This window comes from Gallinula chloropus (genome assembly GCF_964237585.1).
Source record: "Gallinula chloropus genome assembly, chromosome: 7".
Taxonomy (NCBI): Eukaryota; Metazoa; Chordata; class Aves; order Gruiformes; family Rallidae; genus Gallinula; species Gallinula chloropus.
Genome location: NC_140092.1, coordinates 2534403 through 2550267, shown reverse-complemented (window position 1 = coordinate 2550267; position 15865 = coordinate 2534403). Strand labels below are relative to the sequence as shown.

The following is a 15865-nucleotide window of genomic DNA, read 5'->3' as shown; positions in this document are numbered from 1 at the left end:
GCATGTTTCATTCTATATCTAACCAAATACCATTTAATGATCAACTGAATTTTTGGTCCCCTCTTTATCATCAATCTAAACTGCTCTAAGTTACTGTGAGTACAGAGATAACTTTTTAAAAGTCTGTAAGAGTATTCCATTCATGGCCTACAGTGTGAGGGAGCATTATGGATGCTCAGAGATTCTGAAAAATGCAGTCAGCAAGGTGAAATTAGATGGAATAAATGCAAATTCTTGCTCCTTGATTAGTATTTCATTTTAATACTGTCTCCTTTCCCAGTGTTACATAATCTGTTGGGAAGTTGGAGTCAACATTAACTTTTGTGTTTAAACATGTTTATAAAAGCTCAAACAAGAGATGGTCTGTTAATAAAATTCTATGTACAGGTAAATACTTGTTCAACAGAAATAGTGTGTGGAGGCCACAGGTTTTCTGGAGCAGGAATGTGTCTGGTTGTGCCTTACTCTGGATATTCAGAGTTCTGTTAAATAAATGTTGATTTAGCTGTCAGGAAAAAAATAATCTATGAATAATCCTTTATGAACTGCTACCCTCTCTTTGGGCATTAGTTACATTGCAGTTTTAAGTGGCTAGCCAGAATAAGCTGTTCTTCCCTGTCATTAAGTGCTTCCAAAGGTTTTGAGCCATGCATAAGAATAATAAGGAAAAAAAAAACCAACCCCAAAGTAAAGGCATCATTCACACTTTACACTGACAATTGACAGCTTAAAATACCAGATCTTGGTAACAATCATGAGGCAAAACAGGGTGTTTCCTCAGTGCTTGGACTCCCCTTTGTGAGTTGCAGTCTTTGGCAAGTATGGAATGACTAGAGGGATTTGGGGAGCCATCTGGTGCCACCTCCCACTTAATGCACTTGCCTTCAGCAATAGATCATGTTCCTCAGGACCTTAGCCAGTCAATCGTGAGTGTATCCCAGGATAAGAGTTACCACAACCTCTCCAGACTACCTGGCCCATGGTTCAGCCACTACCACTGTGATGATTATTTCCCCCCTTTATCCAGTTGGAATTTACCTTGCAGCAACTTGCTGCTTTGTCTCTTGCTTTTTCAATGGGCATCTTTGAGAATGGTCACGGAGGCGAACTGAAACCACCTCTCTCAGCATCCCTGCTTGTATGTCCTGGGCACTGGCACACAGCCAGCACAGCAGTCATCTGTTGGACCTCCTCCAGTTCTTGATGCCTCTCAGTTTTAGGCTAAGGGCCACAAATTGGATACAGATCTATCTCCTGGTTACCAGGTAGAACTTTTGATTATTTTTTCCTCTTTATCTTGTTAATACAACCCAGTCCATGTTTAATTTCTATTGCTGCAAGGTCGTGACTGTTGACTTACATCCAGCTTTTTGCTTAGGACTGCATTTCATATTCATTACATTTTTGGTTTGTGTGGTGATAGTACTTCAGATCACTGAAGAAATCTGCTTTCAGACTCTGGGAGTAGAATTTTAGGTTATTTTAACCACACTGGGGTAACTGGGCATTCTGCTAGCTGGAAAAGAACTAGTATTTGTAGCTGGTTGACTAATAGTTTGAACTTGGACCTGAATGTTGCTTTTGTATTAGTCCTGACTTGCTGAATCTCCTGTCTCTGAGAGTTGTGCAGCATTAGCATGGTAGGCTAGCACTGTGCCCCATCCACCTGCAAAATAGTTCTGGGTTTGCTGCAACCACTCCTAACAGCTAAACGTGAAGGATTACTGTCTCATTTATCATGCCATGTCTTTGACACTTCAGTGCTAGGTGCTCTGTTTCCCTCTCTTCTGAAATGAGGGCTACCCTCTAGGGAAAAAAAAAGGTAAATACAGAGCACTGTAGTCTTGTTAAGTAGTGTATCAAACCCTGCTTCCCCCTGAAAAAATCTAAAGAGGGGGTTCCAAGTTATGCTGTTGAAAGCTTTCAGATATCCAGTACTAACTTAGGTTCTAACACTGTCTCCCTCAACTATAGAAGTCTTTTTTTCCAGACCTGCAATTATCTTACTGAACATACCAGAATGCAGCAGTTGGAAAACTTCGTTTATTAAATGTGCTAGGGATTTATAAATATCTTCTGTCATTAGTTGCCTCTTTCATAGGCAAGTCAGCTTTTAGGCTCTTACTTCTGTTGGATTTGTTTAGCCATAAACCAAGCATTGTTCTTCCTTTACCTTGACCTTTGGCAGTATCTTGAGATAAAATTCTGCAAACTCTGCTTTTGTATGTGATTTTTCAAATCTTATTCAAAGCATAACTTGTTGGTGAAGGTTCTTCACCATAGCTAAAATAGTTGGGCTTTTTTGATGATATTTTGTTCTGTGCTTTGTTTTTTTTAGGGGGGGTGGTTCTTGTTGACTTGTGGTTTTTTGGTCTGTATTTTGTTTGGTGTTTTGGTTTGTTGTTTTTAATAAAAGTTTGAGAGGTGACTGGGGTTGGGAAGGAGGGAATGCTTGAACTGGCAATCACTGCATCTGGAAAATTATTCTAGAAACCAATGTTATCTGGCCATGGGTACCACTGTTAGATTTCATCTGTGGAGAAAGTAGGTTTAGAGTTCTTCAGGAGATTTTGGTAGGTTTTCTGGCAAGAATTTAAGTCCATCAGTTCCCCAGTCATCATGATTTATGTGTCTTTTTCCTCTGCTAATCCAATAACCAAAGTTGCTGTGGTAGAATGCACTGCTGATTTTCCAGGGTTTATTTTCCATGCCTCTGGAAACTGTTTATGTGGCCACAGCTCAAACGTGGGACATTCAGAGGTGTGAACATTTTTTTTTTCCTGTTTATTGAGGGTGAGTTGTGAAGGCTGTGGCTAGCACAGAGTACAGAAGGTCATTGAAGGATGAGAAGAAAACAGTGTTGTTACATCTTTTGCCCAAATTCTGTGATAGGATGAGAATGCTTCCTAGATAGCATTCACTGAATTTGTACCATGCCAGGAAAGGTGATGGAATGCTTTTGTTCATAATGCAGCAATTATTTAATGAAATTTCTCTTACTTTTTCTTTTTTCCATAATAGGTGCTGTATGTAACTCAAAATGTCCTGTTTCAGTGTAGGTTTCTGGATGCCTTGAGGAAAAATGTCTGTGGAGGCATGTCTTACACTGTGCTTATGTGGTTTATGTGGGTTTGCCTGGTTCTCATGGCTAGTGTCTGCTTACTGTCAAAATCTTGAGATAAAGTCTGTTTCACACTCCAGTATGTCTTTGCATAGGCTGAAAGGCTCAAGACCTTCGTGCTTTCTTTACTTGGGGAGTTTAGAGTTACCAGGAAATTTCAGAATCTTCCTTGAAAATCAGGTGTAATGGAGGTTTTCTGTCTCTTCCCTGCCTCTTAAGAATGCATGCAAGTCTGATACTTGTTTAAAATAGCTTTCCAAGATTTTTTTTTAAACAAATATGAAGTTCTTGAGCTTTCTCCACTGCCCTTATTTTTCACCTGCTCTACTCGAGACTGGTAAGTCCTTCCAGTTTTTTATGCACATGACTATTCCAACTGCTTTGTCTTGTGAAAATGACCTTCCTAATTGAAGGACTCATTAACATTTTACTGTGAGCGTGCATCTTGAGAGCAGGAAACACTGCATGTATTTCTACTTGCAGTTGCAATTATGTTTTGGGTAAATGCAGGGAACAAACTGCATCAGGCTGTGCATGAGTTGGATCATTTTCTAGGTAGTTCTGATGCGTGTTTGTTCACAGCAGCTGTCACAGGAACCCATTTATTTGCAGATAGAATCTCTGTGCTAGGTCAGTGTTGAAGTACTCTGCCACAGAGCAGCATATGTCACCTCACTTTTGTTTTGCTCACAACTACTGTCCCATGTTGTGTATTAGTAGTTCACACACTGCAGTCTTTGGAAGTTCATCTGAGGTCCCATGTTTAAATAGTAACATCAAAGTTAAAAATCATAAATGTCAGATTTTCTGGAGAATGCAAATACTCTGATCTTGGCAACTCCAAAGTCCTAAGGTCCTGTAGCAGAGTTTTTCAGGCAACTAGTGTATCTTGGGAGTTCTGGGGGAGAAAAAAAATCCCAAAAAGCAACTGTGTGTTGCCTGGGAGTCCAGATGTAGGGTGTGTGTTCACCAACAGGTGTCAGTGGGTGTATGTGTGTCCACCTTGCTCTACTCCACCCTCTGCCACCTACTGTGGTGGAGCCAGTCCTTTTGTCCTTTGCTTGAGTGGCTGGTACCAGAGAAACAGTTCCTTGACTCTGATGGTACCAAACTGCAGAGTTATCTCAAGGGGTGCAGTGCTTAGCCTGCCTCCACAGGGAAGGCTTTGAGACTTTTCAGGGAGGAGGCTTACACCTGGCTTCAAGATCTGGAGTAAATTTGCAACAGAAAGGATGACAGCACTGTCTCTGCTCCTTATAATGGATAGGTTTGTATATTAAACCGTGGGGAGAGGTGGGGAGGGATGATGTTTTGAGAGGTCACTTCATATGAGTGCCTGACCTTGTTTGGGACAATCAGCTGCTGAAAAGCACTTGAAGGCTTCTGGGGCAGCACTGTGAACCTGTCATGCAGTGGTAGTTGTTTTAAAGACTTCCTGTCCTGTCTTTTTTAGAAAGAGGATTGGACTGAGCTAGGTAAGCTTTCTGCATCAGTGGTGATGCTTGACTTTGTTTAAAAGCCTAAACTGGAAAAAGCTGTAATAGGCACTCTGTGGATAGGTTTGGCTTGATTACTTATTGTTCATCTGGTTCTGATGTAGTTTTCTCATTTGATTGAGGCTTCAGCCCAACTGGCAGCACACCGGGAGGTACAGAGATGCTGGCAATATATTAACATGTATTATGTGTATTTGGCAACTGCTCAGTAAACTTATCTTAGCAGTGCTTATAAAACCACTTCATTTTAAGTTTTATTAAAAAATCAGGTTTTCCTGACACTGCTGAACTTCCTTCTGACAAAAAAGGCAGTTAGATCAGTTTACAGTCATGGAATGGAATGATATTGATTGGAAAAGACCTTCGATATAATGAACCTGTATATTCCAGTAAGAGATTGTTCACTCTCCTGTATCACAGGATGTTATTTGAATGGATGTAAACATTAACTCTGGAGTTAGCATTAAATTCTCTTCAGGTAGGTAATTCCTTTCTGTGGGTGAATTACACTAACAAGGTTCAACAGCTGTATGGTGCCAGGTGGTTGTAGGGAGCTGTGCAAAACTAATTTGCTATTTGAAATGTGATCTCAATTTACCTTCTGTGTTTGGCTTTCCTAGAATAAACAGCTGCAGACACTTACTGTAAAATAGTTAACATGTTCAAGAGGAATGCAAATGTAACCTGTGACACTTTAATGGCTCCACACTAATGATGCTGCAGACATGATGTATCATGTCAGATATTCCAGTTGTAAATCAGCATGATGTGCTCTAATGGTTGTGAAGAGGACAATGAGACTGAGATAATGATCAGCCAGTGATCTTTTCTTTCTGGGCATGTCAATTCTTTTTACATTCAAGATCTTGGATTAATTTACATATCTTAAACCACTTGTAATTCAACTTTGAGATCTTGTACCCTGGGATTTATAAACTTGTCTGTGTAGTGAAAGTCTGTTTGTTTTTCGACTAGAGAATTTCTTGTTCCTTGTTAACCTGTGTTTTCCACTGGAAAAGACCTCCTTAGGCTACCTTTCCAGTGAAATTTTTTTGGTGATTTATATTAGTACTTTCCTTGAAAATCCTGGGGAGCTGCATAAGCATGGGAGGAAAGGAATGCCTCTTTGTGCTGTGGCAGCAGAAAAAGGAAAGCTGTTGAGAGAAATTACTTGCTCTTGAGATATATGGCATAAATCATTACTTCTTTCCATGGGAGTTGCACGTTTTAAGGGTCTGCTTTCAGTCCAGAAGTTTCAGGCATTGGCTGTGTTAGGACTCAGAGGTGTTGTACTGATTTATCTGCTAGAATTCGGACTGGAGGACAGTCAACAATTATATATATTTTTTCTCCTTTAAGTTTTCTAACATCAGTTGCAAAGGGAGCAGCACCTCTTCAGCCCTTGCTGTGGCAACCCACTGGCCATGTGTTTTACCTCTGGCTTGTTCCAGTCTGGGGCAGATCAGGGTTTAACAACAGTCAAAGCAAGAACAGGTAGTAGTTTGTGGCTTTTCACCTGATTGTACCTGTTTCATAGCTTCTAACAACATTATACCTCTTGGTAGTTCTGAGACTTTAGGGAGTGCATGAAGAGTTTGGATGCCAGCAAAGCACCAGGACTTGGGCATAGATGGAGAGCAAGGTAAAGGAGAGTGAGCTGCTCTGTACAGAATGGGAATTGGGTATTGACCATGCCTAGTGCTTTCAGGTATACTTTAAAAAAAACCCAAAACAACAACAGACCCAAACCAAAAACTCCACAAACCAACCAAAAAACATGCAAGTGAACTGGAAATCCTGGGAATCCCTGATATGGTACAGAGAGGAAGAGATATCTAGTGCCCTAGAACATACAGCAGAAGTCATGCAGACAGAGTGGAGTGAGCTGAGCGATTGCTGTGCCATCTGCTAGGTGAGCTGTAGAACAGATGACTTACTATGATGCTCCCTCTAAAGGGAAAACATAGTTAAGATTGTCAAACTGAACTGAAAGCAAGTATGTGGGATTGGCTTCTCAGGTTTAGTTCATCTAATGCAGGCACTGGCAGCAGAGGGGTATTAGACTTTGTCATTCCAATTCATCTTTATCTTGCTCTAAGGATGAAGACCTACTGCTGCTCTTAAAATCCCTCGGAGGAGATGGGGGAGACTGTTGTGTGTATATACCTGTGGCAGTAACTTCTAATGTGGATAGACAGGGAGAGAATATTGCCTGTTAGTCCTTCAGTTTTCATTTTATCACTGTGGTCATGAACTGTGGTGAAAGTCTCCTACGTTCAAGGATTTGAATGTGTACAGAAGTGTCACAGGGGTATGTCTCCTTGTGGGGCTCTTTCTGGTGTCCCTGAAGCAAGATGTTCTTGTTTTCTGTGAAGGTAATATGTAGTTTGGAATTTAGCTTGCTGGCTTCTGAAGCAGTGACAACTTGAAAGAAAATGTTCTGCAAGAGCACCCAGCCTGGCTTGGCATTGTGTATCTTGCAGTGTAACCACTGCAGTGGTTGTGATGATGTTCTTTGTCTTGCTTTCCTTTTCATTCTTAGATACATTTCAGAACTGGTTTGCTGATACATCGCCCCATCAGCACTAGGTATTATAGTCACTGTAGGAAAGCTTGTTGATTAATACTCTAGTTAGCTTATAAATCTCTAAGTAGGGTTACAAGTGTAATGATGAACTAGAGGAGATCTTTCTAACACTAGAATGGACTATGCTGGTTAAATCAAACCTTTGGTTTTGATCCAATAGTTTACCTGTAGAACTATAGTTGTTATAGCTTCATGCTTTAAAAAAGTGGTAAGAGGGAAAACATGGCAGTATTTCTGTGTTCTGTGTGGTTCTTGGGTGCTTTCTCTACAGTTGTCCCCCCTAAATCTTTGTGCTGTTTCTTGTGTGAAGTGGGGTAGGGGAAAGCTGAAAGGCGTTTGTAGAACTATAGCTATAGTAACTGCTTAGCTCTGAGGTCGGTTGTTAATTCACTTGTGTGATTTCTCTCCCTAAACACTGTGTTCATATCTTCTAATATGATAATCTGTTCCTAGTTTGGGTTTCAAGGTAACTGTACCCTTGTGATACAGAAGCATGTGATCGTTTGTGTAAATATGTGCATGTTGAAGGATGGCAGTGCTGTGCCCCTATTGACCTTATAATATAATCTGGCAGACTCCGATGTTTGTGCCTCAATTGTTTTCCTTGTATTAAACGTTTCTCCTGTATTCCAAGGAACAGTATCTCTGTTGGTACATGTATGATATTGTTCATGTAAACTGGCACAAAGTCAACAGGAAAAACAACTCTTTAGTGCCCAGGTTGTTCCTGTGGCTGGTGTGTGTTCAGCCCTTCTAGAACTTGAAGCTCAATATCCTTTTATTTCCCAAACTGCCATGCTTCATGACTAAGAAACAATATGTACTTGCTGGGTCAACCCACTGGACATTAAGGTAGTAACTATAAGTAAGGAAAAGCAGCAATACCAGACTGGAAGTGTGTCTGTGGTATGTAGGGGCTATAGCTGCCTGCTGATTGAAAGAGCAAAAATACTTTTCCCTAAGAGGAATTCTCAGGTTTGGTTTCTGCTTTTAAACGAAGGACCAAAAGCCTCTAGCCAAGTTTCCAGAAAAACCTGCCAGAAAGTATATAAGTAATGGATCTAACCCGAATGTATTTTAATTTTTGCTGAACTAGACAGCGGGAGAAAAGAAAATCAGGTTTTGTCTCCTCATAACCCAGCCATGGTGTGGTTGTAGAGTATCTGCTGTGCTCTTTGGAAGAGCTGAGTGCTACTGAAAGCCTGAAGGCTGGTCTGTGTTGTGTGCCCAGGTTTAAGACAAACGTAGCTGTGGTGAGAAGATGCCAGCCTGGCATTCTGCTTTATGAGTAAAAACCAGCAGGACACATTTCCAGTGGCTGTGTGCCTAGCTTGGACTCTTACCACAGAGGCTAATTTGAGACAGTTCAGAGGCTTCCCAAGTCATGTGTTTTGATGGCTACTTTTAAGGTTATTCAGGGACAAATGCTCTTTTATGAAAACAGGTCCAATACAGTAAAGGGTACAATGCCTGTAGCTTTGTGATTTCTTGGTAGCAGTGTGTTGTGACAGGCAGGTGAAGGATGTGGAGGCAGCAAGAGATCGTGTCTGTCTTCACAGCAGCGAAGCTGAGTGATCTAGAGGGAGGCTAAAAAAGGCTGCTTTTTTAGAAAGCTTAGAAAGTTACAACTGAACTCTCTATCTACTAAAAATTCTTATTTAACTGGGTCCATTGCCTGATACGGTGATAATACTGCATAACACACCTCCTTCGAGGTGGGAGACAGTGCCTGCCAGCACAACTGCAAGAGGAGTTGGAATACGTGATTGGGGTGCTTAAGTTTAGCAAACTGTCTATTCTTCTCTTTATTATAATTAATCAACCCTTTTCCTTTTCCTTAATCAGACTTTTTTTTTTTTCCCTGTAGGAATTTGTTTACCAGAAAGCAAAACTCTTCAAGATTTGAAAAACAAAATGAGGTGGGATGGAAGTTGTTTGGAAAAGTACCTCTCAGAGAAAACTCACAGAAAGATCCAAAGAAGATACAGAAGGTAATTGTTTAATTCTGTGTTTGGATTAGTGATGAATGTAGAAGCCAAGTTAAGTTTATGATGTGTGTATATGACTGTAAAGCCTGTTTGTTTGAGTTGTGTACAATTTTTTGGATGGTATCAAAGAAGGTTCTTTAAATATTTTTTTTAACTTCCATTATAACAAATGGAAGGGCAAAAGAATGCATGTTAAGTGGTTGTTACATTGAGTACTCCATGAAAACATATACCAGTTTGCTATAAGGCATTTCATATGAAGATTCAAAGTATATCGATGTGTATTTGTTTTTTATAATCAAGTAGGAATTTCTTTATCTCTTTCTCTTTCACTTGTCTGTGGTGTTTGTGTCATAGACCCATCTGTAACATGCTTCTTGAAGGGAAATTGTGTTCTGCTGGACCTTGGCTTATTTGTGCTTTAATAATTAAAAATACATAAGTTGAGACAGAGTGAATGTGTTAGTGCCAGAAATTTGTGTTGGAATGCTGGTTTCACCCATTCCTTGTTGTCTGAAGTATTTGCTGTTTGGAGTTAAAATTTTTGCTTGTATTTGCCTGTAGTTAGATCATGATTTGTCACATCCTAGCAGGGGCATGGGAAGGTGGTGAAGAGGTTATACTAAAACCTTTTCAGGCCTTCTTTAGTGTGTTGTAAGAGAACAGTGAGAACCACTTTCCTCCTTTACATGTGACTTCATCTCAGAGGACTGGTTCTACTGCAGGTAAACCCCAGCACATTGTTAGTGGGTCAAGTAAGCTGCCTTCCCCAGGGGGAAAGAAGTCTCCTGAAATCCATCTACGTGGTCAGTAGTTTATGAACTGCTCAGTAGTTTAAGTTGCTCTTTCAGTGAGAGGCAAACATCCTCTTTCAATCTGTTTTACTTGATCTGGGATTTTTTGAATGGTGTATGGGCGGTTTTATCTGTCTGGGGCTGTTGTTTCATTTATGTTTCGTTCCATTCTTGCCTCTTTGTTCAAACCACTGTGGGACTGGGAAGAGTTTGCATGGGGACAGGCCATGTAGTTAGACCTTCAGAACCAGCTGCTGTGAATGAAATGAGAATTCTGATTTGCTTAATTTAGGGGCAAGTGCTCTGGAAATCCATGTCGTGTGTCTCAGCTGTAGCTGGGATGTTAATTTAAGAGAAGCTCAAGCAGCTTTTTGAAACCATCACTATGATCAACCATACAGCTTGTCTTGGTACAATTAACAGTTCCAAAGTGTACGCCAAAGATATGTGATGACAATTGAAGAGGCTATGTAATTGCAGTGCTCTGACACTTAGCAGTGTATTTTATTGTAATCTGTTTTTTCATACATAGGTAAATAATTTATTCACATTTTGTGGTTGTTGCTACTGTGAATATTTTGCCTTCAGATCCAAACTGTCTTAGATCATGAGCATTCAGTGTTCCTAGAATGTTACAACTTCAGTTGTGTTAGAAGTTTGTTAGGAAAAAAGTAGCTATTAAAGAATTCTGTCTGGCATCCAACCACTGATACCTCTTGGAAACAAAAACTACTCCTAATTTATTTGATGATTTCCTGAAGTTATTTTTTGACATGTAAAATTTCTGAGACATATGTAATGTTGTAAATAATTAATCCAGCCTCACCAGCACCCAAAAGCACATCCCAAGCTAGGTTACCCCTCACAGGTTGCTTTGACGCTGACAAGTAGCATTTATGTTGTAAAGTTGGAGGGTTTTTTTGTCTGTTTAGAGGTATGCTTTTAGCCCTTTGACATGTGCCTGAAGAGCTACTCATGTGTAAATGGGAAGAGGTGACAGCATATGGCTGTTGGGGAGGTACGTGTTGCCCAACACCAGTCCATTATCCTTTCAGGAGAAAAGGGTCCTAGTCCAGAACAAATGCTTTGTCTCTTATTTCCACAGTGAGGTGTGTGTGGGGTTTTTATTTTCAAGGTCAGAAGAGGTGATTGTGATCAAGGTTAAATGGTTAGTGTCCTTGTAAATCATTTCAATGTCAGTACTTCTTCCTATGGGGCATGGAATAAAGTACCTAAACAATTACATGGAAACCACTGCAAGGTGGCACAAGAAGACAACCATTTGGGGCTGCAAAGTTGAGGACTGTGTTAAAGCTTGAGACTCCATATCTTGACCACCAGTGTTTCATGACTTGACTTCCACACTGTCTTATGCAAAGGGATGTGAAAAACATTGTAGCCTGAACTTGTCAGTACGGGAGCTGGGTCTTGAGGACTGTGAGGAGAGCTGAAGTGTGTAGTCTGAAGGGAAAATGCCACCTAGACAGAAGGGACCAATCAAATATCTAAGCATTTTTTTAAATAGCATTGTATATCACTACCTGTACACTTCAAGAAGAGCAAACTGGAGGGAGGAAAGAGAGAGTCAGTTTTTCTGAAATGGTGGGAAATGAGCAGGGTTTTGACCCCTGCTGTCTGTTGTTCCCTTGAGCCAACATAGTGATTTGTAGCATCAGTCACCTGTCACTCCACGCTGGAAGTTTCTGATTGTTACACAACTAGGCTTGCACAGACTTGATGAGAAATAGTTAAGATGTTGCTCATGTGCTGGTTGTCACAGTTGTTTTGGGTATTGCTTCTTTCCCATAGCACACTTTATTCCTTCTGTCTCTTGGATGTGCATGTTTATCTGGCTTCATTCATAGGATTCAGTGCTCTGACAGACTTATTGCTAATATTTTGTGCTGATGACACCTTGAACAAGAGACTTGTGTGTTTGCATGCCCTTGTAACTCACTTGTCATCGCTCTGCCTCTTGGGTATTGGTTTGGATTTGCACTGAAGAGGTAGTGCATGCCCGGTTACAGGGCTTCATGCCTACTTGCCCATGGCAGAAAACAGGCTTCTGAGAGGCTGTGACTTAGGATGCCTCAAGTTTGGTAAAGGGTGGAGGTGTATGTAGACTGTGCCTTGCTCTTGAGCTTGACCCTGTCCCTCCTGTTCCAGATTCCACCCTCTGCTGGTGTTGGACATTACTGGGGTAATTCAAACAGGGTCTGTTTATTGAACAAGAGGTTTTCTGTTCTCTGGCTGCTCTGGGTTGACTTAATGATTCTTAAGGAAAAAACCCAAGCATATTTATACACTGGAATCCAGGTCCTCCTGCACGTAGCCTATTCAGTGATATTGTTGTCTGTGGTAAAACATTCATTAGCCCATAGATTGTAGAACACTCAATCTGCCTTACTACAGTGGGTCTTGAGTAGTGTTTCTGCTAGCAGAGGCTTGGTCTGTTCATTCTGAAAGGCAGCTTAGAGGTAAGTTGAGAAATCCTTCATCATGATTTGAACTCAATTATGGTTTCCTATCTTGGGGGGGGGAACCCCAAAAGCCCAACAAGTTGCATGTAACCTGCTTAGACTCTCAAAAGTCCTTTGGATTATTTAAGATGCCACAAAATAGCCTGACTGTGGTAGTAGCTGTGCTGATCAATTTCTGTTTGTCCTTAAGTTTCATATGCCTAGGAAAATCCATCTCATTGTACCTGCTTAGTTTGAAGCTCCTTGTGCACAGGAACTAGGGTGTCAGACCCACCAACTAATCCTTTGCCAGCTTCTTTTGCATTTGGACAGACATCAAAGAAATCCTTTGTGCCAGCTCACTAATTAGAGGCCAGTGACCATCCCATTAATTTGGCTGTACATTCCTGGGGTGAGTTCATTGGTATGTTCATGGTTCCTTTTTTTTTTAACTAAAATGAGATGAATGAGGTGAACTGCACACTGAGTCTTAAGACAAGGATGTTTGTGTACATGTTTTTAAGTGTTATAAAGGGAACAATCTTTAAATACACTTATACATTATTCTGATACTTTCACAATACTCTTGTCTGGGATTGAAAGAAATTTGCAAGGAAGAATGCAATTGTAAGGTGTGTGTTTATGTAAAGGATGGGGAGGGGGCAGTAATTGAACTGTGAAGTGGCTAAAGGTTGTTCTTAGAACTACTAGTTCTTATTTCCTTCTGGTCTGCTGCTTATCAATGAAAATTCCAGACCCTCAAACTTCAGTTGCCATTCACAGGCTGAAGGTTGTCGTAGCACAGCTGGACATACCAACTGAGCCTGGACACAGGTGCAGCAGCATTGTTTCTTCTGTTGAACCTCTGAACAAAATGATGTTCAGACAGGTTTTTGAGCATGTTAACCTTTCCACAAGCCCTCACTTGTTCAGCTAGTAAATGTAAGGCACAGCATCATCATCTATTTTAACAATGTGGGGATTAATGTCACTCTAGCTAAGTTGGTGTTTGGCCTACTTTGACAATATGCATGAATGTTTCTCTTCTGATAAAGACTCAGTGCTGGCAGAGGGTAAGGTTGGATTGCTTTGCGTTGTCAACAGGAGGTTTTGTAGAGTTTTTATCCAGTTGGGAGCTTTAAAGCTGTCAGGACAAGTAATCTTGTTTGAGAAGCTGGAAGTGCATTTAAAATGGAGGTTTGCATGATTAATTCTTTTGTATCTATTATCTTCAGGAATCCTGCATGAGCAGAACTGGTTATGCCAGTTGCTTTTGTAATTGATGTGTGAAAATGCACTATAAGTCAGATGACAGTACTTCAGAGAGCAACCCATTAAATACTCTTTCCTTCCAGTAGACTGTAGAGCTGAGCTGGGCTCTGTGGCAGGCCACAGTTTCTCTCAGGAACTCTTTTCAGGACTGATAAGAGCAGCAGATGTAAATAGCATATGTTTGAAACTTCTTTCTTTTTTTTTTTTTTAAGTGGCTTTGTTTCTGAATGCTCTTGAAAGGGAAACTGCCTTAAAACTTCAGGAAGAGGTGATGCTGGTCTCAGCCTATCATTTGGTTGTTAGCCTTCACAGAACTTTCTGTAACTGGCCAGTCAAGATGGTGTTTATGAAGTGACACGTGATTAGAGGAGACTCAGGTTTTAACCATATCCTAGAGACACACAACAGTTGTTTTCCCCAAACGAGCAGATTAAACAAAATTTCTTTTTTTTTCTGTAGAGTATATATCTCTTTTTCTGTAATGTGAATATCCAGGGGGTTAATTGGTGCATAATTTTTCCCCTCTGAATGTGCTGTGACTCTGAAGAGTGTTCAATTTAACTTTGAGTTGCAGAAAGAGCATGGTGGAGTCTTCTTCTCTTTGAGGTTCAATAGTAATAAAATCCAGCATATGTAACACATGAGGTCTTTCAAATAATCTTTACTCATAAATTCAGGTCTAAATAAATATTTATGATGTCATTTGCTGATGTCCCCATATCAGAACATACAGAATTTCTAATGGTACTTCCTTAATAATAAAAAGTTGCTGGGTTTTCTAGCCTAGGGATTGTTGTCTTCCCAAAGGCACAGTGGTTTCTGTTCTGGCAGCCATCGTGCACTCTTGTAGTGGTATGGGGGAGACTTTTTTTTCTTCCTTTTTTTAATTTTTCTATTTTCCTGTAAGGATAAGGGGTTGAGTGAAGTGCTGGGGACTGGGGTTCCTGCCAGAGCACCGCAGAGGGAGTGGAAAAACGACAGGGGCTTATATGCAGCTGTGGAGAACAAGCTTGTGCAATGCCCCAGGAGCAGGTTGCAGGCACGCAGTAAGCAGAGTGGCAGCATGAGCTCCCAGATGGGCATTCAGCATGCTTTACTTGTTTGGCCCTTACAGTCATTTGAGTCCAATTGTTCAGCCTTGATGATCATATTCATACCATACTGCTTCTACCAGCTGCCAGCAGCATTTCCTACCTCCTCCTACCAAGCTGATTTAACTTTTTTTTCCCCTCAATTATTCCTGTATTTGTTTCTTTTGAGGAGAGTGGGAGATGGAAAAGTCTCATTCTCTTTTTGTCTCAGTGGTGAAACTACTAACTGGGCTGTCTTCAGCTGGGGACACAACAGGCTGGCTTTCAGGAATGATGTACAAACGGAAATAAATCAACATGATTTTCCAGTTCTGTTTTTCTTCAGTGACTAGATCATGACTGTAGGTGGGATCGATACTGCAGTCAATTAAAATCAGTTGTACTTGAGAGGCTTACTCTGCAGGATCTGATGAAGTGAACATGAGCTCTTGAAACAGCTAAATCCATTGCTTGGCTCATAGGTGATGCTTTTTTGTGAGAGGAATAGTTAATCACAGAATCACAAGGTTAGAAAAGACCTTTGAAGAACATCAAGTCCAACCATTCCCATCCTAAGCTAAACCAGATCCCCAAGTACCTCATCTACCCTCATCACCAGGGAAGGTGACTCAACCGCCTCCCTGGGCAGCCTGTTCCAACTTAAGTTGATTTGGGGCAGTTAGTGAAGTCAATCTTCACTTGATTTTCCCTTTGATTTTTAAGCTATCATTCTACTTAATAAAATCACTTTACCTACAGTCTGGTTTTTGGCTTGAACCTATTAAGTGGAAAAGAATTCTAGAGCAACAGCCCCCCAGCAAGAAATACTGAAAGAAGTAACTACAAGTCATAATTTTTGACAGACAGTAATAAAAGGTCCTCTTGAGAACAGTGTGTGTTATCTGGGGATGGGATGGGTGACAACACACCACCAAACCACCCCACCAAAACCCAAAACAAAAACAGAGAGAAGTACACTGGCTGCTGATGTGTGGAGGTTCTGTTGTAGCTCCATGTGCAAAAAGCACTCCAGATGGAAGCTGTGCAGCGTGGCCAGCTGCTGCCACGGGTTCTGCTT

The 15865-nt window shown here is 40.8% G+C and overlaps 1 protein-coding gene across 1 annotated transcript in view; it reads left to right on the top strand.

Moving 5' to 3' along the window:
• TBC1D14 (TBC1 domain family member 14) overlaps positions 1–15865 on the top strand; it is a gene marked incomplete at both ends in the record, with an annotated part of 65399 nt that overhangs the window by 13594 nt on the left and 35940 nt on the right. Inside the window, 1 exon segment of the mRNA XM_084266662.1 lies at positions 9072–9195. Coding sequence (XP_084122788.1) covers positions 9072–9195 — 124 coding nt within the window.